This window comes from Corapipo altera, unplaced genomic scaffold (assembly GCF_003945725.1).
Source record: "Corapipo altera isolate COAL_440 unplaced genomic scaffold, ASM394572v1 65, whole genome shotgun sequence".
NCBI classification, from domain to species: domain Eukaryota; kingdom Metazoa; phylum Chordata; class Aves; order Passeriformes; family Pipridae; genus Corapipo; species Corapipo altera.
Window position 1 is genome coordinate 5,559,510 of NW_020884891.1, and position 25,915 is coordinate 5,585,424.

At 40.5% G+C, this 25,915-nt stretch overlaps 1 protein-coding gene across 9 annotated transcripts in view; it reads left to right on the forward strand.

Moving 5' to 3' along the window:
• Nucleotides 1-757: 757 nt before the first annotated feature.
• The window catches only part of MAP7D3 (MAP7 domain containing 3), a 45,361-nt gene continuing 20,203 nt past the window's right edge, over nucleotides 758-25,915 (forward strand). For 7 of the 9 annotated variants that reach the window (XM_027645153.1, XM_027645154.1, XM_027645155.1 and 4 more), the window contains exons 1-7: nucleotides 758-873; nucleotides 14,060-14,155; nucleotides 14,972-15,052; nucleotides 16,468-16,631; nucleotides 19,408-19,522; nucleotides 20,453-20,485; nucleotides 25,385-25,486. In XM_027645153.1, the coding sequence (XP_027500954.1) occupies nucleotides 792-873; nucleotides 14,060-14,155; nucleotides 14,972-15,052; nucleotides 16,468-16,631; nucleotides 19,408-19,522; nucleotides 20,453-20,485; nucleotides 25,385-25,486 (673 nt within the window). In that variant the 5' untranslated portion in view covers nucleotides 758-791. Of the gene's footprint in view, nucleotides 874-8,302; nucleotides 8,362-14,059; nucleotides 14,156-14,971; nucleotides 15,053-16,467; nucleotides 16,632-19,407; nucleotides 19,523-20,452; nucleotides 20,486-25,384; nucleotides 25,487-25,915 lie in introns of those variants that run through there. The other 2 variants (XM_027645160.1, XM_027645159.1) reach the window with 2 other exon arrangements.

Sequence of the window (25,915 nt, forward strand, 5' to 3'; positions counted from 1 at the left end):
ACTGGCTGGACCCATTCACCCTTATCCCACTCTTCTTTTGGAAACACATACAAAACCAAGGGTACTTGAGAGACAGGACTTCGCTCCCAGCCCTGTCACAAACCAGTGAGCGCTTGGTTAGTGCAGTGGGTGCAACTCAGTTGACAGATTTTTGTGTGCTGCTTTCTTTTGAACCCAGTGCACCTAAATTTCCGCAGTACCAATAACCATGGGATGTGCTTCACCTTTGGACCATGGTCCACTGAGGCCCAGCAAATTGCCAGCAGCACCAGCAGCATCGTCAGCACAGCCTGTGCGAGCCCATCCAGCGGGGTGTGCTTTCCACAGCTTCAGGCCAGAACTGCACAATATCCACCAAACCATCTCCAACTTCCACACAGACAAGTTGAGACTATAACTTGGTGTACTGTCTGAAATTTTTGCCTACTTCCCCTTTGATGGAGCTCTGTTGCAAAAGTGGTAGCTATGGCTGCATACACAAAACACAGCATTCTGAACAACCCCGTATTCTGTATCTCACCAACACAGCACTCTTTATTGATCCTATAGTTTAATCATAACTGTAATTTTTCTTCAGTGTTAACGGTATCACCTACATGGCTTTACTCATACCGGTTGGATGCCCAGCCCCCGATGCACCCCCCGTTACGCCCATCGGGCACAGCGGGGCCTGAGGGCAGCGCTCGGGGGTCACCGGCAGCTCCCGCCGGGGCGGGCGCGGGGCGGGCGGAGCGTGCGCAGTGTGCGGCCCGGCCCCGGCGCCGCCGGCACTGCCGCGTCCCGCGCTGAAGATGGCGGAGGGCGGCGCGGCGACCCCGTCCTGCGCTGCCTCCTCCTCCTCCTCCTCCCTGAAGGGGCTGCGGGAGCAGATGGGTGAGAGCGGGCAGCGAGAGGGAAGCGCGGCGGTGTGGGGGATCCGGCGGACCGAGGGCGCGGCTGGGGGGGTGTCCCCCCCATCCCCGGCCCCCGTCCCGGGGCGTGGAAGGGGCACGGCGAGTGGAGGCCGCCCGGCCGGGTCCGTCCTTTCCCGCAGCCCCGGGCGGGAATTGCTGGCTCGGGACCTCCCGCAGCCGCTGGGCAGCGGCAGAGGAGGCTGCGGGAGGGCGGCGTTACGCGAACCGCCCATTTTTCACCGTTTTTCCACGGTCTGAACTTGTCGGTGTCTCTGCGGCGGCTCTTGCCCCGGCGATGTGTCCGGTCCCGAGTGAAGAAGGCAGGGAAGTCCCTGGCGTTGATTCCTAATCAAAGACTGGCTAAAGCCCCGTTTATATGATTTCACTTTATTTCATTTTTTTTCTTTCTTTTTTTTTTAACTAGTGTTCTCAGAGGGCTAAAGAAGCTCTGCTTTGGGTTTGTCCTTGGCTGTGTTTACGTGCCTATTAATACTTACGGTCCTTAATAATATATTCTGAAACCAGCGTTGTGCGTGCATGGTGTGTGTTTGCAGCACAATTTCATGGCAGATCTCCACGCAAAAGCTTTGTGGGTGATCCATTAGAAAAGATAAACATTTTCTTATCCCAGACACAAAAAGATAAGGAAAGATAATTGTGGCTTGATCTAAGCTAACTAACTTGGACTTGGTACAAACACTACTCTGAGAGCCTCTCGCTTGATTGTTTTCAGTGTGTCTGTGTAATTACACAAAGAAGAGAGCTGGCAAAGGGTCCTGAATGCACAGCTCTCTTCTGGCATTCTTTTTCAGTGTGTTGAGTGTCAGAAATATTACTTAATTACTTTTCGTTTCTGTTTCAAAATCAAGACAGTTTAGTGCTCCAGAAGGATAACGATCTGCCGAAACATAGCACTTCTCACCTGCACAGGCGGTGTCTATTTGATCCTTAAGCTTCCTGCTAGAACTGTTGCACTTTATTTTGCATATTGGATGCACTTCTACGGTGGCTCCTAAGTTCTTCTAAAGACGGGCACCTACGTTTTCTGGTAGTTGTCATGACCTAGATTTAGTCCCAAAACCAGAGGGGAAATGCTCCTTGAGCCAGGCAGCTCCATCTCCCTTAAGATATGCACATGTTCTAATATGCTCATGGTGTTAAAAAAACAAACCCCCTCACTAGATCCTGGAAAGACTAGACCTTGAAATTTTTTTCCCTGAGGGGGTAGAAGTCACTGAACCAGAATCTAAACTTCAGTGTACATAGAATGTATTTCTAGCACTTGTGTGCTTGAAGATAAACTCATTGCTAGTGTGCACTGAATCAATGCTGTCTGAGTGTACAGGCCACTGCTGCTCTGCTCCTGACTTCTTGTCGGTAGTACTCCCTGGAGAAAGCAGATGATGTTTAGAAATCATCCTTGCAATCCCGTGGTTAACAGTGGAATTGGCACGATAATTGCCACAGTATTTGCTGCAGTTTGGAGAAGTTGTGAGCTGCAGCCAGGTCTGATATCGCGACTGTTTGGAGAGGATGTAGGAGGGGAAAAAGAGACACCAGAAAGAACCTTGTTTAGTCCCATGCTACCCTTGGGCAGATTTGGGGAGGAATATAACTTCCTGCTTTTCTAAGCTCAGTTGGCTGCGTGGGGGGACTCATCAGTTCCAAAATACCTGCTAACTAGAGTACTTGGGCCCAGTTTCTGCCTCTCTGTGGGCAATTGAGGGCAAACATATAGACAAAATAAGTACAGTGCTGTGCATCTTTAGTTGGTTGGGAATCTCACATTTAAAGACAATAAGTAAGAATCAGAAGCATCTTGCAGAGAAACTACAGGTCTTTCTGGCTGGCTGGCTAGGAGCTGTATGTATAGCTTTTGTGTAGTTACATAGGTTCCTTTCTGGGGACAAGACTACTGGGTTTTTGTTTTCTGTTACCAGCCTCTTAATATTGGTTTCATCTGTGGCTGGTTGATGCTGGTTAATTATTTTAAGCCTTTAAAGTGTAGAATCCCACAGTGCCATTTGTAACTAACTTCGGTATCAATGTGCTAAGTTGGGCAAGAAAAATATTCTCTTTAATTCAGGCTAGTATAGAGGTGAGGAAAAGTTGTTTCTCTTTCTTTGAGTATCAACGGTAGTTAAGGTTCTGCAGGCCAAATCATGCCTGCAGTGTCAGTTCTGCAGTTCTTTTGTAATAATTTTCTGCCCTGACATTCCTGTCCAATCTTATCTCCTTTAGGTGGATGACAAAGAGCAGAATTTGCTACTACAACTAGAAGGCAGTTAATATTTCTGTCAGTGATGCATGAACATCCTTTAATATTAGAAGTGAATTGTGGTTGTACACTGTGAAACAACAGTGCATAGATGGCAGCTGCTTACCCCATTCTTGTGATCCATGCTTGCTGCTGTCATCCTTCAGGGATGAAGAGGAATTTTTGCTCCTATTCTAATACCATAAGCACTGCTGAGCTTGTTAAGATTTGAGAAGAGGGGAATAATCAGTTACTTGTGGTTTACCCAGCAAATGAGATTTTCCTGGATTCATTTAAAATACCTATAATTTAAGCTGTTGTATCCCACAGTTATTATTTTATTTTCATTTTCACTGAAATACTAAAATCTCCTGTGTTTTGTAGTATGGGTGGTAGAGAATATTTGTTTGTTTTTACCAGAGCTTGGCTGTGCTGTTGCCAGGATTTCCACTTGTACTGAATTGCTGCTGTGAAGGTTGTTCAAAACAGTATATTAAAATGCTGTTTGTATGTACTTTCCTTTCCAAGATCTACATGATTTTTTGGGAAACTTGTCTCAGGACATGGGACAAAAATGAAGTGCCTTTTTCAACCAGTCTAGCTGCAGGCATAATTCCCATGGCCTGCGTGGCTGAGCCCAGCTTGGTCGGAAGTTGTCTGATAAAATAACAGCTTCATTCCGTCTAATCAGGTTTTTTCTGCCTGTGTAAGTGACACTGTCTGGCTTTCTCCCTGCCTGGAGCACAGTTACTGGTAACAGCTTTACCAAGTGCACATACACAGAATTTGCATGAAAAGAAGGATGGATGGATAACTAATAGTGAAACTAAAGTGCTCAAGCAATTAGTCAGGAACACTTGAGATTTGTCTGGTCTCTGGGTAATAGTTATAAAACATAATTTAAGAACAGAGGTTTGTACCAATACCTGTGGAAGTACTGCTCTTGTGTACAGTCTTAGTGGCAAAATCCAAGCATTCAGTTGTTGTCTTACTCGGTGGTGTTCAAGTGAATGACTCGTGCTTACTCCACGTGTGGAGCAAAGGCAGCCCAGTGACTGGGGCATTCAGCTGGTGATCACTAGGGCTGCCTCCAGGTTCTTGTTCTGTCAGACTCCTCATAACTTTGGAGAAAGTTTTAAGGGTTTTTTTGTGCTTCATCTTTTTTCCCTGCATCAAAGTAGTAACACTGCTTTGCAGAGTACCAGGGTGATAAATGCAAAGAACTGCACAGAAATTGGATTTCACGTAGATCCCAGTGGTGAGAGAGAATATTTCCAAGTCAGGCTGAGAACTTGATGTAATTGTGATGGCTGTGAGCCTTAATTTCATTTTCTTCTTGTTCATGGAAATACAATCATACAGGATAATTTCATGCTGATTCATAAAGATGAATGGTACATATTAGGTGCTTAACATTCTAAAGATTACCTCCAGTTGTAAGTGGTTTATATAAAGGTTTTACTCTAATTTAAAACTTCAAATTCTTGAGATTTCTGAAAATGCATTTGAGATCCTCCTTGCTGTAAGGAGAAAAAAAGAAACAAGGAAAAAACCCAGACAAACCATGTGCATATACAGCAAATTTTTTTTTCAGTTTCTTATACAGGATGTTCCATTCTTTACATATTTCTTCATGTGTTAAAATTACAAAAGATAAATTTGGATTCCATGCTTCAATTCAGATGCAAGTAGTTTGCCAATAATGACTTGCAAGGGTCATAACTGATGGTGAGAGCAGAGATACTGTGGCTTACACTGTCTCCAGCTGTGCACAGCCTTAAAATGTGACTGGAATTAAGGACTGCTGCTTCTTCATACACTTGTGATTTTCAAAAAGAAAACAGATAGGAATATTTAAAGTACTGATACACTGTTATTAATTGTCAGTTCTTGAAAGTGATAAGAGGGTAAAGAAAGGTTACTATGGGTTGCTGTGAGATAAATGTAAGAAATAATGTAGGTTAGTCATAATCTTAGGGGTATCAAATGCTGCTGGTTGTCTTTAAACTTGATAATTGGAGATTCTTGCACTCCTCTTGTAAAAGGATACTTTGACAAATAAAATTCTGAGCATGCAATTTTAATGACTTCTGTTAATATGACTTATCAGATGACTTGTGATATTTTAAAAACAAAGTGGGGCCTTCAAATTCCTGGTCTGCCACTAATAAATTAGTACCATTTAGCTTCCAGTTATGCACTTTACAACCAGGTAGTTCTTCATTGATGATATGCTTTCAGTGTGTTTTCATATGCCTGTGCAATAATTAAAACTGTTCTAGATGCTGGTGACTGAGTTCTTTGGTGCATGGGGTTCGTGGAAGAGAAATCAAATGTCGCTGGAAGTGTTTTTGTTTGAAAGAGACAGAAACCTCAGCCACCCCCCCTGGATCTGTGGTGTTCACAGAGTGCATAAGTGGAAACAAGTCTTTGCTTTTAAGGAAGGCTGACCTAGTTGCTTGACATTTGTTTTCATCTAAATTTTTTTTATATTCGAGTCAGTTTGGAACTTCCTCTTTCTAGGTGAAGGATCCACAACTGGAGCTGCCTTTGAAGAAAACAATTACCATTAGTTGTGCTCAGAATACCTCTGTCTTTCCTCATAGTGTTTTTTCCCCTCCCATAATTCACAGGGAGTTTTTAAAATACTCTTTTATGAGTACTTAACTGACTCTTAATTTACAGACACTCTCTGTTGTTTAAGTGCACTGACCTGAATCTTGGGAGGGAGCAAAGATACTGTAGTGGCTTGTTCTCTGGGCAAGTATTTTAAACCTCCTGAGTGTTAAAATTCCTCCCCCAAGTCCAAGAGGGATTGGCTACAAGAATAGAGAAATCCTGTAGAGATCTCTATACTTAATATAATTTAATAGAACACATTTATTAATTTGAAAGCTTATCCTCTGTTTAGTTTTGCCAAGAGAATTTCTTAAAGGAACATGTTTTTGCAGCAAAGTGTTGATCAATAATATGTGAATTGTGTTCTGGACATTGAAAACCAAGGATAGTCATTTCCAGACTAGAACAGTGAGTGGCACCTTACTCACTTTCACATTTCTCTAGAAGATTTTCTGCCATTAGGTAATGAATTAAAAAAATACGTAGTCTCTTTATTGGTCTCTTTTGCCCTTTTGTCCTGCTTGGGTTTTTTACAGCCATTTGTTACTTTTCACTTATCTATTCTTCAAGTTCTTTAGGGCAGGGACTGATTCATGGTTACGTTGTTGGGATCTTACATTAGGTGTAGTGGAATGTCTCAGGGCTTTAATTTCTAATTAGTTGAGTGAACTGTACAGCTTTAAGTTTATTTCCTTTTACATTTTACACCACCTTGTTCTGCTGTAGATTTGCTGTGTTAAACACACTGTCCTAGAGCACTGTTCTGTATTGAGTGACTTGATTTGAGGCTGGAGGCTGCTCTCGTGGGAGTAAATGCCAACACAGTCTCTCTTCTTCTGAAGCACACAGTGTTTGAATGAGCTCTGAAGTTGCCGTAAGAAATTCATCGGGTGTAAAAGGAAAAAGCAGTAGTTTTCCTTGCTGTCATGTAAAGGAGCTGTTATCCTTCCACCTAAAGAAAGCTCAAAATGGTGTTTTCACAGGGTTTGTCTCAGTTGTGACTCGCAGTGCTAGGCTGTGTTCTTTGCTAGCATTGTTTGGCTGTGTGTATTAAACAATGGCACAGCCTGCAAACGAGGACAAAAGCGTTTACAAGGACGTGCTTCCAGCCAGCAAAAGAAACCAGACTGCTCAGGAAAGGGGGGAGTAGCGGATAGAAGATAGCTATTGCCAGTGTTGGGGATAGTGCACTGTAAAAGAAAGAAATAACACAATGAGAAAAACAGATGTGAAATAAGAGAAGAGAGCAGAAGTTTGTCTTGAAGTTACTTTTTACTGTGGCTGTGCAGGAGTGTGAAGAGGAGTCAGTTTTAGGCAGCCTCCAGAACTGGAGGAGTAAAGCAGAGAGAGCTGATTTCTGTGCCTCTTCCCACGCTTGAGCTAGAATTCCAGAGGGAACTAAACTGCTCAGAGCAGGTTACAGTGGGACTGCTCTGGCATCTCTGAAGCCAGTCCAGTGTGAGGAACAGCACATATACTCCTGAGGCATTGGAAGGTGTTATTAATGAAAGAGAATTATCTGTAAGATAAACAGAGCAGTTATTAATAATCTTGCACTCTATGTTTAAAACTCTGCTGTTTTACTTTTTTGGTCCTTCTGTAGCTGTTAAAGCTGTGTCTAATTCTGTTCGGTTTGGAGTGTTTAATCTGTATGTATACACCTACCTGTAAGCATTTATGTCACTACTGAATATTTCACAATGAATTTACATGAAACTATGTAAGGGCATATTTATTACATAGACTGCTTTCGTTTTAGTCCAGTGTATTTGGGTACTTTGGAATTTTCAGTATGCAGAAACAGGTAAATATTGATTTCTGTTACACTTGAGAAGGTTCACAAGGGACTCTTTGCCATAGTTTATTGCATCAGCATTGCAGTCAGTGTCTAATATATCTCTAATATAAACAGTCAAGGTAGATGAAAGCAATTTGTTTTGCAGTTGGCAAGAAAAGTTTACAGTTGCCAATCTACAGAAAGAGTGCAGAAATACTCTCTTTACATCTGAAATGCAGCCTTATTGTATTCTGGTGGAGAATTTTTCAGTGAGTACAAATACCTTAGTGCCTTATTCCTTCACTGAAAAACATAATGAGCACTCCAGCCTTTCCAAAGCTCTGGCTTCTCTGTGGCTGAGTGTAGTAAGACAGTAAGACAGTGCTTCCAGACAGCAAAGACAAGACAGCAAGGCATGGCCATTTGCTGAAGAACATGGTTGGGGCTGTAAGACCTGTGTATCTTTTATGCAGGAAGCATCACCTCTGGAGAGAAGTTACTGGGCAGATCAGCTTGGTATGCACAGTGCAATAAACAGATTAATTTCTGTGTTCTACCCAGCGTTAGTCACCATATCTGAGTTGCATTAGAGCTTGCAGAGTTGTGGACATGTGAATTGGAGAAGTGTCCCCTTTGGAGGGCCTTTTTGTACAAACCATGTTATCATATCAAAAGAGATGGTGAAAGATTATGTTTTTTTAAAAAAATAAGGTGGATTGTGCAGAATGCTAATCTTTTTCATGTTTTTTTTGGAAGGTGAGGAAGAACTATGGCGAAGAAGAATGTGGCAAAAGGGATAGTGAAAGGAGCAGGAAGTCAGTATCTGCTGTGTTTCACTTTAATTTCTTTCAAGAGGTGAATAATAACATACCTTACTAACAACCCCAAATTGTGAAGCCAGGTGTCTTTTCCAGAGAAGAGGGTGGATTTAGCTTGTCAGCCCTTTGTGTGCAGTACAGACAGTGCTTCTTACCAACCTCATGTCGGCTTCTGCAAGAGGTGGTGACATCTCTTTGTTGTCTTTAAGCATTGTACTGGCAGTTGCTTTTCCCATTAAGTAGAGAGAAGCATAATTTGTGGCTGAGCAATGGAAGCAAGGTTAAAATAAGAGAATACAAGAAGCAGCAGGAATCAGTGAGACTCCATAGCAGACACGCTCTCGGTAGGGTTCAGACTAAGGGTAGTACACTTCTGATGTGGCTGTCACACAATGCTGTAGCATCTCTGTAGAAAGTTTTTGGAGGTGGCTGCCAGTTCTTTTAAGGATGAATTTTGATTCTTTGGTTTGTGCTTGTATTACATTCAAGTTTGGTTTAGATTATGTGTTTCCCCGAGGGTAAAGTGTACAGAGATCAACCCACAAATTAACTGGCAACCTTCCTGGTGCCTCAATGATCATGCCCTGGGCTGAACAACCTGTCCTTGAGATTACTTCAGCTGTATCTTTGCAGGTCTCCTTATAAGAAATAAGTAGTGTTTTGTTAATTATGTGATATTTTTTTAAATGTTTCTAGCTCTTAGTCTGAGTGTGGATGCTTAAGGATAAATAAAAACGTACATTCTGGAAATATATTCTCAAATACTTACTTGGGGAGAGGCTCATTTCATATATTGCAAAGGAATGTTTGTGTTAAGAGTTTTCCAGTGGGATGAATACTTGTAGTGAACTGAAGAAATCATCCTAAACTTCCTTAAGCATTGACTGGGAGGAAAAACAGATTGTACAACAAGATTGTTGTACAGAATTACCTGCAGAAATGGTCTTAAAGGGAGGAAAACACACAAAAGTAATAAAATAGGTATTCCACATAGGGAATGAATGTAGAACCAAGAGTGCAAATACAGTCTGAGATAAGGATAAGACAATAGGAAGCTCTTCTGGCCTGTTGAAGCTGAGAGACAGCATGCACTGCTTTCTGGAGATCCGTGTGCTTTCCATCTGGTGACTGCCCAGACAAAACAGGAGAACCATCTGCCTTCCAGCTGGTCCATCAGAAGGTGCCTACGGGAGGCTCACGTGTTTGGTTGTGGAGCCTGTCAGTCCTTGCAGCCCAAAGATGGGATGTGAGAATCAACAGGGAAAGACAGAAAGAAGGGGAAAGCAGGGAAAAGAGGAATGCATGCAGAGAGGGCTTTCTTTTCACGGTTCAACTTTCTGTGTTGTCCACCTGTTTGTGTGAGGTAATGGTGTAAAACCAATATCCAGTTTTTCTTAAAGCATCAAGCATATGATCTTGCATCCATTTGTCTTAACCTGTATTAATTAATGAGTGGAAATCAGCTTAAAAGGCAGTGTGCAGAAATCTCAAACTTAAATGCTAACTTCCCTTGTCTTTCCTGGAGGCATGTGCAACTGTTATTGAAAGAAAAAGGATCAGAATGCTTGCTGACAAACAGCAGCTCCCTGTAGTGGAGCAAGACAAAAATGGCATCTTGCAGAGTTGGCACAGTTTGCTATAAAATTAGAGATATTTTGCTGGGCCATTCACTTTTGGTTCATGGATTGAGTATTGGCTTCTTGTTACCTGCTTTAAACTTTTGCGGAAAATTTAGATTTCTAACAATGCCTTCCATTCAGGACATCTTCTAACACCTCCCGTTTCAAAGGCTTAGTCTGGGATTTTTTTGTTTGTTTGCTTTGTCATTAAATCATAAGAAGCAGAAGAATTGCTGTGAAAGTTGGCATATTCTGCTCTCCTTTCTGGTTCTGCACGGGTTGGGAAAGTGAGTGGGGCAGCGTCCGGCTGGGTCCTGGATACCGGGAGAGGTGATGGGATGGAATCCCTAAACCTCGCTGGGCAAAGGGACGGAGCCGCTCCAGTCCCTAATGAGGTTTGCTAAGAACAGCAGTGGGTCCTTTGCCAGTCTTGGCAGGGGCCAAGGGTATTAGCTCTGTGCAAGGGTTGAAATAGAAATCAAGGTTTATTTTTAGCACTGGTCTTCTCAGGGCATATTGGAAACCTGATCAGCGAAGGAAGTCCCGTCGTGCTCAGTGCGAGGGAGGCACCACAGCACCTGCACAGACTCTGTGATCCTGACCTGGAGGTGAAACTGGGAGAGCTGGATTTATCTGGAATGTTGTCTTCCACAGTGGCTGGTTCCTGGTGCTTCTGTGGGTTTGGTTTATCTGTGATACCCTTGGCCAGACACATGGTGCTAAATGGTGATGAGGGCACAGAGGGAAAACTGCTTCCCAAATCCCCTAACCATTTCATGTTCCAAATAGCTCTACTTTATTATGCCTGAATGCAGATAGTATTATTATTGGCCACATGTGTGGCTCATAGTTTTATTAATTTTACCTGGAGCATTTAAAGGTAGACTACTGTAAAATAAACACATACATTATAGTGATCACAAATTATAGTTGTGAAAGCCTTTGGTGACTACTGTGGGAGGGGAAGCTCAGAATAGAAATGAGATTTAATTTGCCTCTAAGAGAATTTTTCTTCTCCAGGAAGTTTGCTGAATATGTCCATGAAGGCACTCCCCACTAATGCAGCATGTGACACAAGTTCTAGTGAAATGGTTGTTAACTGGTTTCCTGTTTCTGGGGTATCCTGATTCATTACAGAAGTATTAGGCTTCTTTTACAGAGATAGGTTTTGTGGAAAATTCTTTTCCACAAAGCTTTGCTCCATAGCAGACTGCTACATTCATTATGGAAAAATAGGCAAAGACATTATAGGTGTCTGTGTCAAAGAACATTTAAAGTTATTAATAATTTAGATTTCTTTTATCATATTAAAGAAAAATAAATTTGTATTTTTTTAAAGGTTGTAGGGTGCAACAATATGCAACTCATTTTCTCCTAGTAGTAAAAAGGGGATTTTGAAAATCAGTTTGATATTGCAAATTTACCATAAAATTTGCAAGGAACATAAAACCTGTCTGTTGACCAGAGATTTAGTGAAACTGAGCTTGCACATCTCAGGGACATATCTAATGTGATGGCTGTTTCCCTTTTAATGATCTTTTGTTCCAATCCCCAGTTCACATTTCATTCTGGATTTCTGTTGGTTGAATGGATCACATCTGTGTGACACGAAGGTGCACTCATGGTGCCTTAAATGTGCTGCTTTCAAATTTGTGAAGACATTGTTTCTATGCAAGTAATGAAGCATTGAAGCAGCGAATGCAAAATACTTTAACTGCCATATTAAACCCCTGACATACAAAATCCTTTGGCTGACTATTTCTAGGCTTTTTTAACCTCTGTGTCCTTTGCAAGCTGAACTGTTTCTGTAACCCACTTTCCTGTTCTGTAGAACCTCAAATAATCTTTTGCAACCTTAAATAATTAAGATGAACTAATTGCTTTGCAGATTTTTAAATCGTTTTAAATAAATGCCTTCTAATCATGAACATTATTCAGCTGTTTATGTATTTATGTATTCATTTGAAAATAAACAATCTCCCACATCCATTATGACTGGTTTGTTCAGCAGGATTTCTAATAGTAAAATATTTCTGCAAATAAAATAAGATGATTATTGTACCTGTTTAATTGCAGCTTGCTTCTTACTATAACTTTGTTACAGAAGTTCAGATGTTTAAACTTTGAGAGTTGAGGCAAAATTCCAGTAGTGGTCTTAACTAAACCTGGTGTAGGAGAGGAGTGAGTTTCTTCTGAGTTGGCTCAGGCTGCCTGGGCACCTCCTGTCTCCTCCCTTGCTGATGGAGACTGAAGGGAAGATGTACCTGGATTTCTGTATCTGAAATCTAAATGGTATTTGAGGAACCTTATGCTCCTTCAGCCTTTATGATGTACAAGGGTGCCATTGGATACTAATACCCTGTCTGTATATTTCTGTTCTCAGCACACCTGCAGTGGGCTGCTTTTCCTCTGGCTGTTTTCACTTTTAATTGTGTTAGAGTAGATCATTTTGTTGTTCTCCACCTGGTATTTTTTGGACTAGATTCCCATCCATGTAGCGTGCAAAAGTGTACAAAAATCAGATTTTTATCTGACTTTTAATCTAGATGGTGAAATTACAGTGAGTCCCTTTTTTAGCTGTTCTCTTTGCCCATGGGTAATCTCACCATGTCGTGATATATCTGGTCTCTGAGTTTGAAAAGAGCCTCAGAGATGTATAGGATGGAACTGAGGAAGACTTTTGTTTGCTGCTATAGTGAAAATTAATTCAAGACATGGCAACAGCTGCGGGTGACAATTTAGAGTTGCTGAATAAGTATTGTAATCAGCATTTATCACTGACATCACATGGGATTAAACACTTTGAGGTGATTGTTCTTGGGCACAGCCTTAGGGAGGGTTATTACCATGACACAACTAGTTGTCATGGCAATGCATGGAGAAGAGGGAGACTCTTCCTTCCTCCTTTGCATTCTGCACTACTCATATTAAAGGGAAGTCTGAGATCATTGGCAAAGCTGTTGTCTTCTTTTTTAAAATATAATACCAAATTCTGCTGTTGGTCCTTCACGTTCACAGGAGTTACACGTTCCTTTTGTGGATTGCCTTTTCTGTGTAAAACAGGCCTTGACTTTCTCTGGTTGGTTGGTTGTGTGATGTGTTCTCTTGCATCCCCTGAAGTTGGGCTCCTCTTAGGAGCAAAGTTGAGCTCCCAGTGTCTGTCAGCCAAGGTGAGAACAAAGTGTCACTGTGTGAGAACATTCCCATTTGAGCTGTGCAGGAAAGTGGGGTAATGCTGTCTTACGGGTTGCCCTGCCTGCTCTCCCTATACCACTTCACCTTCACACCCTGCAAGATGATTAGTGAAAGTTGACACTAAAATAAAGAAAATCTGTGGAAAGTGATACAGTAAATTAGTCTCTCTGACTTCTTAATGGGTTTCATTATTTTAGCAACATTAATATTGGTAGCATTTCCTTTCTGTATTACTAACTGCGAGTCATAGCCACTGTGCTCACCTTGCTGAAACCTGAATAAGGTGAATGAATGCTCAAATTACAGTTTTGGAGTCTAATTTACAATTAAAATTTATTTTTGAAGATCCAGTTTTAGAAGTACAGTGTAAGCATCCCATAATGGTTCACTTTATGCAGCTTATCCACTTTCTGTTTCATGTGATCAAGTAATGACAGGTCTTCATAAACCTTTCCCTGCTAAGGTCTCATCAGAATATGATTCTGCCAGTGCTAATGGATTACATAAGTATATCCAGCCCAAAAATGCACATGTGGTAGCAAAGAGTTTTTATTAGTAAGTGTAAGTCAGACTTGTAACTGTGCTAAATACTTGGTTTTGTCTTAGAATAGTTATATAATAAGTTTGATCTTTTTGAAACTATAGTCCTTGGCTGCACATTTTAAAACATAGGTTTTGTAACTGTGGTTTTTTAAAAAGAAAAGCTGTACCAGGTCTGAGGTCTCACTTGACAAGTTTTTCCTTACAAGTTAAGCAGCCCCCAGTTAGTTATTTAATAAAAAGATCGGCAACCTCAAATGGAATTTCATGTATTTTAGATATTTACTTATTGAGTTTCAGTTGTGGAGCTTTTCTTAATATGGAATGACTCTTTCTCACAGTTGCTGCAGCCCAAGCCATAGCAGAAGAAAGAAGAAGCCAAAGTGGCATTAGCCCTCTTGCAGTCCAGACCTCAATAAAGACAGCAACTAAACCAGGTACAATTGTTGGTCATTACCCTTCATGAAGTGCTGGGTTCACCAGGGAGAGTTAGTAGGCAAAAAAGAGAACGTATTTTAAAAAGGAGTTTGGTGCTCTTTCTTCAGGAGGCATCAGAGGCCAGAGCCACCTGGTAGATGGTTGGTAGATTCATTAAAAGTCTGGTTTTCATGGCAGATTTCTGCTCTTGACTGGCTCAGAGTTCAGTGAGCATAACAGCAAAATTAAATTACTGTTTTGAGCACTGGGCAACACCTACCAGTTCACTTCTTGCTGAAATTCAAGTTTTTATACCTGAAAAGATCTAAGCAGTCTTGGTTCTGCTTAGCCTGGAAACGAGCTGTCCTGCAGTGCTCTGAATTGGTTGTGACAGGTGAACAATTTGTTCTGAGGTTAAATTTTCCTAGATTCCTGTAATTCTTGTTCATGGAATTTAGCATGTAAAAGAGTGAGGATCAGAGCTGAATTTGGAATAAGGGTATGTTCTCACATATATCTGGGTACTGCTTAGTCTTTCCTTTGACTGTACACATTGAGCCTTTAATATGATGTCTGCTTTCTCCTGCACCTATTAAAAACAGTGGGTTGGTTGTTGTGAGAGAATGGAAAGTGGGGGAAAGGAGGGTGTTTAGCTTCCTATGAATTTTTCAGATGACAACTTTAATCTCTGTATGAAGTGTGCAGTGATTTTGTGGTACATGCATCTCTCAGGAAGTTTCATTCTCCTTTTGATAGTAAAGACTTTTGACTTTTTATTTAAATTTGAATGTTCAAAATGACTAACAATTGTATGTCTTCAATTTTTGTTATGACAGTGATAGATGGCTCCACTCTAAGAACAGAAGAAAGGCAAAGACTGGCCAGGGAGCGTAGAGAAGAGCGGGAAAAGCAACATGGTATTTTCATGTTTCATTTAAAATACAGTTTTCTTAAATGTTTGTGATAAAGGAATAACTTATTCCTTGTTCAGTCACTTTTTTCCAGCTTGCTGGGGACAAGAAACAAGGTCTACTTTTGGTCTTACATCAGTGACCATCCGTGAACCTGAATGAAGAAGTATTTGATTTGAGAGGAAAATGCTGCAGGGAGTTTTAGCTTCTTGAAGCTCTGTGTGACTTCTGACCTTCCGTTTCTTAGTGACCACCAAGAAAATTTAGCCAATTTCTTATTGAAATCCTCAACAAAAACACTTTTGAAAATAAAACTTTTAGCTTAAAACTGCTTCCTGTAGCCCTGAAGACTGAGGTTTAGGTAATGCCAATTCAGAGAAAACCAAAAAGGATTTAGTTAGTTGAATGGCTTGTTTGCCTTGAACACTGGTTCCCTTGTTTCCCAGCACACTAAAATGACTCCTGGATTGAAGTGTCAGCAGTATACACTTTTTCTTAGCAGGGAATCTGAGACCCAGAGAACAGCAGAAAAGTCTTGCCCAGCTTTATGCTGTTTGTGATGTGGATCAGTGCATGTGTGTGCAGTCAGAGATGAAAGGGTCACAGTGTGCCCTGCAGTCCTGGGTCTGGAGCTCCCAGCTTGAGGGGAGTGGTGTCTCTCAGACCCGTGTGTTTGTTTGTTAACATAAAAATAAAGACCCACAACAACAGGAGTGATTGTATTATCCTAATATGGGGAGAGGGTGGGACTAAAACACGTATCAATCCAGAAATATTTTGGGGGCTCTGTATGTAGATACTGCCTGTGCATTGTTGGTGTAATTATCTGGTCTCTTGGTTCATTTCATCTGTCTAGCCATGGAAAATACACTTTGCATTCAGCCACTAGCTTTGTGTCACAGAACCTGGAGCTTCCTGTTAAACTGCACACAGCTGTTCCTTGGTGGAGACTGCAGAGAACAGTGAGAGAACTATTTTGAATTCAGATGCAGGAACTTGGGGTTTTCTCATCTTGTCTCTCAGTGCTTTAAATCCTTTCATATATTTTGTTCTAAAAAAAAAAAAAAAAAGGAAAATTGCAACACAGAAAATTCAGGCTATTGATTCTCAACTTACTACTTTCTTGCAAAGACTGCACTATTATGTTAACAAGAAAAGTATGTGCTTAACACAGGGAATATGCCTATCCTGATAATCCTGTCTAGACAGTAAGGTGTAGTGTAAGGCAAGGTTCTGATTCCACCCTAACCTGGGGACAGAATGTCATCGTGCATTGTTATCCAGCTCTGTGAGCTCATCTTGCTGTGTGTTTTCATTTTAAGTGGTAATAATTCTGCCTGGGTAGTCTTTTGCCTATAGCTTGCATTGCAGCATCAGTGAATGGTTAAATTTGATTTTCATTTTTTCTTAAAAATTTACAGCTGCCAAAGAGACACAAATCCTTGAAAAGGAGAGAAAAGCAAAACTCCAGTATGAAAAACAGTTAGAAGAAAGGCAGAGAAAGCTAAAAGAAATGAAGCAGAAAGAAGAACAACGGAGGGCAGCAGTAGAAGAAAAGAGGAAACAAAAAATAGAGGAGGAAAAGGTACAACATGTCAAAGTTCTATACTTCTTAAGAAACTCCTTCATTATTTTCTACATTATCATGGTCTGAAGTGGTGGGAAATCGAAAACTGTGGAAGTGGTGAATGTATCAGAACATGAAAGTGTTTTCCACATCAGTATAATGGACTGTGTAGACATATGCCCTCCTTCCCCATACAGCTTTAGCTGTACTTGGAGCACTTGGGACTTCAGGAGCTGTGGCTGCTCTTTGGCCACTGGTTATTTTTCACACAACCAAAAACCCTACCTTGTATTCCCAGATTTCTACATTCCTTCAGTGCATTTTGTAGAGTCTGTTTGTTAATCAGTGTGGGTGACAGGTCTTAGACTTCTCTTATTTCTGTGTCTTGCTTCCTGGGAGCCCTGATGTGGCCTGAGAGTCTCCCATTCTTTCAGTTCTTCTAAATTAGAGCTCATTACTATATGATGAGCAGTTGCTGATGTTATCTGTGTAGTTACCATTTGCTGCTTTGAACTGTGTAGTGACTGTTGTCACTGGGCTCTTTGCTTTTGCTCTGACTGCACACGGACCAGCAAAGCAGTATTTGATTTCTGGGGCTCATTGCAAATGGACAGAAGCTGAAAGCAGGAATAAATACATGAAGTTATTCCATCCCTTTTGATGAGTAGCTCTGCTAGTGCATTTGAAATGTGATGGGAGTTCTGGGAGGGTTCATTTCCAGGGTGTCAGCAGTGGAGGCATCACACATCCACACTTTTGTAAGCTGGGTGTAAGAACTTGCTGTGGGTCACTGGGGAAGAACCTGAAAGCCTGGCTGGCTGCTCCCTTGGAGTCCAGCTGTTGTTACATTGTTCTAGCAGTCCATCTTTACCCTTTTTGACTTGCAGTACAATGGTATTTGGTTTTCTGTAATCAGCTCCTGGGTGTGATCAGATTGATATTCCATTTGAACTTCATGGAATAGCTTACATTGCTGGAGAACAGAAATGTTTGGGTGGGCTGTGACTGCAGTCCAGTGCTGCATCATCTCTTTAAGCAACTACTTTATGCAAAAAGCATCCCTTCTACTTCAAGAGTGTCACCTTTACATTTATTACATTTATTCATGTTATCTTGAGGATGGTGGATATGTTTTAAGTGGCCACCTGGGTGAATAATCAAGAAAGGCAAGAACTAGCTGATGAGTTTGATTGTTGTTAACCTTGTCTTTTACTAAGTCCCTGGAGATGACCTTCTACGTAGAGATTTATGCATGAAGAACCTGGCAGGTGAGAAAACAGTATGGATTTGACCTGTAAACTGTACCTTCAACCAGAAAGTGAAAACAGATCTTTACTTTGCAGAAAGAAATCACTTTTAAAGAAGCTAAGCTATCTTAGGTCAATTTTGCCAGCAAGATACCATCTACAATTGTAAATTTAGTAGATAGGAGTATATAAAAAATGCATAGCCTTCAGCGTTATTGTTTACATTCAGCCAAGTCTCATTTAGTTAATCATGTTTCTTAAGAGTAGAAGCAGCAGCACAGTAGCAAATACTGTGGAAGAAGTGGTTCTCTGCCTAAGAGTCTTGAAGACCACTAGCCATGTCTAGGATTGAGATACCTGTCTTGTCACAGCTACTCAGTTATTCTGTACATCTGTGCAACTTACTGTATTGATGTCTTGAATTTGTTTCTGTTATTAAAGTGAAGCCTCTGTCTTTAACTATGACTGAAGAATTACTGTGCTGCAGGTACCTCCTTGGAAATACAATACAGATTACATAATGTCTGGGTACTTTGGCACCTTTAGCACTCTAGTTCAGGTTTCTCTAACAGAGGGGAAGCAAAACTTTGTATTTCAAACAAAAACTTCTAGTTTTATCTTTTGTCGGGGAGCAGAATCCTCCTCCTTTCTTTCCAAGTTTACGTTGTCTGTTTTTCACTGTGACTGTTTTAGTTTGTGTTGTGAAATGGTGTAGAAAGAAGGTGAAAGTTGTGTCTTTAAGAGGGAGAAGTGGCTGGATAATGAGTTCCCTTGGCATCTCACTGCAGTGTATCAGCAGTAAATACTGCTTCAAAAGATCACTTGGGATGTAACTATTTCAGAAGACAAATCTGTTGTTGACACGTGTGGAAACCTGGCTGGCAAGAAACAGTCTTACAGTTCATCGTTATGCACAAGAGCTGAAGCTCCTCTGTTAGCAGTTACTAGTTGTGAGACAGGAGCAAAAGCTTCTTTCAACCCCCTTTGTCCTGTCAGCAGTGGTTGCTGAGTTGATTCTGGAGTTGATTGGTCTTTTTTTTGCAGTTTTGCCTTTGTCTTGCTGTTTCTGGTTTCATCATATGTCTCCTAATGTGTGTTAAGACTTGGGTCAGTGTTTGTATAGTTCTTTGAAAATACAGATAACTTCTGTTTGTTATTCTATAATGAGAATTCTTATCACCTTTTAGAAATAACTTCAGAATATAAATAGTTTAGAGGGTAAGCAATTACTTTTGTTCAGTTTGGGGTTCATCCCTATTTAGAAAATAAGTAGTGCTGTTTACTGAATAGGAAATCTGTTTGGTGGCTATTTTAAGTAAAGAGTAGAATAGATTATCTGTGGTTTAGCTCAACCTAATCATGTTTGCAGTGGTTTGAAGCCATTAATTGCCCCTCAACATTCTTTACATGATAGTTTCTTTAACAAAAGCTTGTTAATCAGACGGCGTAGGTAAAACATAAATCATACAGGGGAGGTGGGTCCGTATTTTGTTCTCTGGTGTAGCTGTGCTTCATGGTTACAGCTCCTTAGAGATGTTGTTTGATAGGAGAGATATGAAGCAGTTATGCATCGTACCTTGGAGCGGAATCAGCGGCTGGAAACACGGCAGAAGAGATGGTCATGGGGAGGATCTGTAACTCCAGATTCAGAAAGTAAAACAGGTAAGCAGCACATTTTCTAGTAGGCCTAAAATCACAGAATATTATATGTGAACACTGGCAAATGCAGCACTGTTCGTAGGGATCTGGGCATCCTTTACTGTCTTGGATCTTAAAGCAGGATCTACGGGTAGCTAATGGGGAAAGAATCATATCTGTGCTTGCCCTGAAATGCTGCTCAGACTTAGAGCTGGTTTTGACCTTGAGAAGAGCTAGAGAGAAGCCCTGTGGGAAATACAAGACCTGACAGAATTGCATTGCCAGCCCCCAACCCTCAGATAGGGGGAATTGTAATGTATAATGTTAAAATAATTCTGAGTCCTTCAAATACAGTACATGTAATGGAGTATTAAGACTAGTGATAAAAACAAACAAACCAACCAACCTAGTTGTATTGTAATATCACATCTAACATGTTTTAAACACACCCTTAGAGCTACAGCATGCTTACTGATTGCTTGAATGCCCAGTCATGGGTAATGAGGTTCAGTGGGCACTGCCCAAGCTTCTCAGAGCACGGGTTCTATTCTGGATTAAGTGATGTGTTTTAGCACTCTTCAGTCTGAGCTCAGATCATTTCCTGTTCCACACAATTAACTGTTTCTGCTTGTAAACATTCTAAAATCAGACTAGCAAATCAGGATTGCATTGGAAGAGATCTTTTCACTCACTACCTGACTGGAAGACCCTCTCAATAAGTAACTTAAGTTATTGTCAAGGAATAAAATAAAAGAAAAAATGCTTCAATTCAGCAGATCTTCTGTATTGATGGAACTGTACTGAGTTTGTTTTAGTACTGTCATCTTCTGTCAACTTGAGTGTGTGTTTATAACGTTTGAAAGTGCTTTGACATGTTATTGTTATTTTTCGATTAACTTGCATTTTTTACTATTTGACCTCGTGACTTAGTTTACAAACCTTCTTCTTCTACAGAACAACAGAGCACAGATGAAGGTGGAACTGGTGGTATTGATTTCTAAAATGTTCTTTTTCTGTTGTTTTACACTTACTACTAACCTTTTAAACTTGAGTTCTTCTTTTTCTGAAACTAAGGAAAACTAGCTTCTTGTAGATCTTTTCCTGGATCTTGGCCAGCTGTGCAACAAATGTGATCCCTAAGTAGAAGGCAGCCCTCCTTGTTTTAACTATCCCTCCCAGCTAATTCAACTACAGCTTAAGTCATGGCATTCTGAGGGAATTTTCAGGGGCAGGATGTGTGTATTTGGGTTTTTTAAGATTGCTGAATACAGTGTGGGTAGGAGAAGAGAAATTCTTAGGGGCAAGTATTTGAATAAAAATTAGTTCGCTATTCTGGGTTTTTAAGAGGCAATTTCAAATCTTTTCATTGCTGCCTAATTTGCAAAAAGTACATGGTAGGGCTTGGTTTGTTTTCTTGCTTTGTTTTACCAGCAATTGAAGTAACATTTGCAAAATCAAATGGTATTTTGCTGAAAGGGAATGAATCCTTTGTGCAGTTTGATACTTTTTCCATGAAGGGTTTTGCAAAATCAGATCTGTCCAATTATCTAAAGATAATTGTATACATTAAATGTGTTTTCATTGGATTTCTGGCACTTTCCAGAGCAGAGACTGAGCCATTCATAGAAATGCTTTGAATCGCTGATATATTTGTCAAGGCTATATGTTCAATAAGCAAAATTATTTCTTGTAGCTGATTGGAGATGATGATAACTCTCAGCTGAGACCCAGCTGAATCTGAGTCCTGACAATCTGTGCATGCCCACAGCATTACTAATGCAATGCAGCTGTTCTGTAACAGAGACAAGTGAGACTCCAAAATGCAATGAAAGTCTGACTGAGTATGATTTAACTACTCTGGCTTATTCTGGCAACACAGTAGAAGCATGTCTGTTTTATCTAACTTCTCTCTTCTCTTATTCGCACAGCACAAATCCCTAATTTTCTCCAAAATTAGCCAGTTTGGCTGGATTGGCTTACCTGTTTTACATGTGTTCCTTGGATACGTATTTAGATCCAGTTGCTGTATCCCACGTTAGCATTTATCATTTAACCTTGAAACTGGGAAATCACATTTGCCTTACATGTTTAAGAAATCACTGGTTTTTCCTACCTTATTTTAAGTCTAAACTTAGTAAAAAACATAAAATAACATTCTTTGCTCTCTCCTAATTGATGTGAGGAAATGAACCTTGTCTGTCCTTTTTATTGTGAAGGAAGATCTTCAGTGCTGCTGAAGCACATGTAAGATAAAATGTCTTCAAACACAAACACTCCTGATATAATAATAGGTGCTTAAGCTGGAACTTATGCATCATAATGTAGCAAGAGGAGGAGCAGATTGTTCAGCTACAATAGATCAATTTGGATAACTTGGCACCAATTTGGAAAAAAAATTGCTATGGAGATAAACAGATAATGCAGTGTCTTAGTCAAACCCTTGTAGCTTCCACATTGTTTTAAATTTGTATTTCATTTTATGTTACTGTTTCAAGCGTGCAGTCCTCATACATGAGGTGGATAATGTGAAACCCTGGTTGGTTTTACACTTCTCATATTTATTCCTGTTTCAGGGTAATTCTTTTTAACTTTCTGAGAGCCCATCAGGTAATTATTATGAAAAATCTTCCCAAGCCATGTAGGATACTTAAGTCCAGCTGACTTTCTAAAAAAATCCTTATTTGGTCCATTTTACCTTATATTTACGTAATTGCAGGAAAGACAATTACCTTTTGTTTTACTCTGAAAAATGACACCATATAAGCTCTGCTGCATTACATCATTGGGGCCGAGTAGTGCACTGTCTTTAGCAGCATGTCTGGAGCAAATTTCAATACAATAGTATTTTTCCACATCAGTTTCTGTGGCAGATTTGGGATTTAAGCCCCATTTCTTGAAATGAGAGCCATTGGGGGAACAGATTTCACATATTCATCTTAGGACAAAAGGCTTTCTTGTCTGTTGTATTTCTGTGCAAAAAAAATACAGAATCAGACATGTCTTCCATGAACTGGCTGTGTCAACAGTAATATTTAGGAATATTGACTGGTAGAGCAGAGCTTTTGGGTCATACAGTGTGCTCTGAAAAGTGAAACCCATGTAATTTGAACATTTCCCCAGCCATTGTTCTATAGGATGTACAGAGTGTGATTCATTGAGACCGCAGCAAGGATCCTGCTGATGGTCTGAAATTTAAAAATTGATGAAAGCCCCAGAGTCAAGTGTTACATTGATGACATTGCTGTCAGTGCTCAGATGAAACAGGCAGGGTGTGGATCTGCCAAGAGAAATGGCCAGGCTGTGTAATAAAGCATCCTTGATGACAGAACCCTGGTAAATGAGGCAGTTTAGTGGTGACTGCTGAGGAGAACTGGACATTCAGGTGCTTCAGGAGTGGAGATGTGCTACTAGAATAGAAATGGGGCTGCCAGAGCCTCTCCTTTCTAAATAAAGAGCTTCCTCGTCCTAGTAGAAATTTGGAGGGAAGTGAGAGACAGCTAATCTTATTTTGTGTAGCCTAATTTCATCCAAGCTCAAATAGGCTGTGCTGCAGCTCCCTCTCTCAGTGAAACCCTGTGAAAAGCCAGGGTTGAAAGCTGCTCACTCTCATAGTGATTTTATTAAGACACGATGTGTCCAAGCTCCTTACCCAGTTTCAAGCCTTCCTGCATGGCAGCCCTGTGCTTTCTTTGGCTCTGCTGCTGCACTTTCCCTCTTCCATTAGGAAAATACAGAAGTCTGGTATCATGTGGACTGAGTGCTGTTTGCTACTTCCATTTCAAATCCCATGAGGGAAGTTTTCTAACTTTCCCCAAAGAAAGATATTTGAGATACTTTTTCAAAAGTTATTTTGTAAATAGCTACATAACCAGATTGACTGACTTGAGAATATCCTGTCTGTCTTCTAAAGCTTTTTTTCTAGTGAATCATCCAAATCTTTAAAGTCTGTAGGAACTGTCCTGTGGGTGAGGTAGAGAAAAAGTTGAGGCTGTCTGATCATATATTTGCAGATGTATTGATCAAAAAAGCACTGACCTCGTAATATCTTAAGCAATTAATGCAAACTCAAATTTTCTGGAAAAAGAAAACTCAAATATCTGTATGAGCACCTTTTACCAATTAGATTTCTTTCTGTCAAGGCATCAATTGAGATAGTAGCTCATGCTCTCACCACTGCCCTTTGTTCCCCTAAAATATAGAGACTGATTTTTTTTCCTTGTCCAAACAGTCATATTTAGCCAGTACTTTCTTCTTTTGAGTTCTCTAGTAGAAGTATCGCCTCTTATATCTTTATAAAACAGCACAGCCTGCCTCCAGAACTTGCAACCTTGGTGGAAAAGAATTAACTTTGTTCAATATAATTTTTCTTAAGACAAAGTTCACTTTTTGCCATCTGGGTCTCAGTAGGTGATAGAGCAAATCTCAGATGTCACGCAAGTCCTGAAGTCCTAGTTTGAACCAAAGGAAATTTGTGTGAAGTGTCCATGATGTTTGCAGGCCCTGGACTCTCTTGAGTTCAAGCAGGAGACTGGATTTCCTTTTAAGAGCAGACACTAGGGGGAAGCCTTTACCTTCCAAAACGCCCAAATACGAGAATTATGTGTTTCCTGATTTTCGTATATAAAACCTCTTAAGGCTGTTTAGTTATCCCAGCTCTCAGGCTTCATTCATGAACTACTCTTTTTTTTTCTTCTTGTTATGTTGGGAAAATATCCACTAAGCTCAGCTCTTCATTTCTTAACTAGATGCAGTAGATTTCCCTTTCTCCCTCTTATCCTGTGTAGACTTTACTCTTGTTCAGTGTCCCAAGAGCTTCCCTCAGGGCTGTCCATAGCAATCCTTATGTGCTGGCTCTGGCTGTAAGGGGCTGTTGTAGCTTGCTGGCAAAGGGAAAAGATGCTTCCTCTGTGGTGAGTAGTGCTGCTTTGTCCTTTGGTACTTCTGCCCTAATGAGTTCAGATTAATCATCTTTGCTGTCCAATATGACAGTGAAATCGATTATTTGTGTTTGATGTATAGAATTCTGTGTGTTTGTTAACCTGATCTGCACTACTTTGTGTGCATTAATGTTTTCTGCTCAGTGAGTTTCTATAGCAACAGGTACGTGGTTTTCCAAGGCTTTTATACTCTGGAATAGTGTTCATCCTGAAAGCACATTATTTGAAATTAAAATACCATTATTTATCTGACTTGGAATAAACTTGCAATTCTGCCACGCGAGATGTGATTTATGTGTATATATCTGTCTGTGTATATACACATACAAAAAAGAATGCTTCTTGTGGCATTTTCAGAAGAGTTGCAAAATAGATGGGAAACATGAACTTAAGGAATAGCTTTTAGAGAAAAATTGGAAATTTCTAAAATACTTACAGAAACCCTTGGGAAGTAATCAGGAATGCTTTCTTGCCTTTCCTTAGGACTTGATTTTATCCCTCCAAAATAATTTGGTTTGGTTTGGTTTATTAACTAGCGACTGAAAAACTGTTTTGACATACCTGTGTGGAAAGAATGAAGAAAGAAATTATTGCATTTCAGGTTTTATTGTTATTCTCTGTTTCTTACCAGTCTAGTAACGACACACAGCCTCAGTAGCTTTTGTCTTTACACATTAGGAGCACAGGGTTTAAAAATCCCTTGTTTGCATACATGTGCATGAAATCTTGGCACAACTCCACTAAACTCTGCCTTTTCTGTGCATGTTCCAACTGGTGCTAATGGTATCAAGTCTGTTCAAAGGAAAACAAAATCATTTCTGTTTCTCGTTGAGCAGAAGTGAAAGTAGCTTTCAGGATGCAATGCTTCCAGAGTGAGCTCTCAGCAACGTGTGAAAGGTTCCTCCTCAGGTATGAAGGTGAGTTCTAAAGTCAGCCCTTCTCTCCACAGGCAGCAAACGCTCCACGTCCACAGCCAACCTCAAACAGGCAGAAGGTGCCGTCAACAAACGGTTGTCGTCGTCTGCGGCACTTTTAAACGCCTCTGATCGAAGTAAGTGTGTGTGTGTGGTACTGCTGAACCGGGGCTGGGGAGGAGACAGGAGGTGGAATGATGTCCTCCCTCCTCCCTTGCTGTGTGACTCACTTCATATTTTGATCTCAAATGCATTTCATGCAATTTGTTAATCCAGCTTGACTGTTGAGGGCTTTGACCCAGTTGATGTGACCTCTCTTAGAGGAGAAGAGTAACGGTAAAAATTGCTGGTTTTTTATTTTTTCATTTCTGTAATTGTGCTACTAAAGTCAAATCTTCATAAATGATTGATTCACAAATCACTTCCCATCATCTTTACAGGTTTGCATGCCTTAATTCCCACCCTAAAATTTCAGCAAAGTAGAAATAGTACGTAAATAAACTTTGCCTTGTTCTGTTAGACAGCTTCAGTCTTTTGATTGCCTGTGGAAAGGAAAAAATCAACTT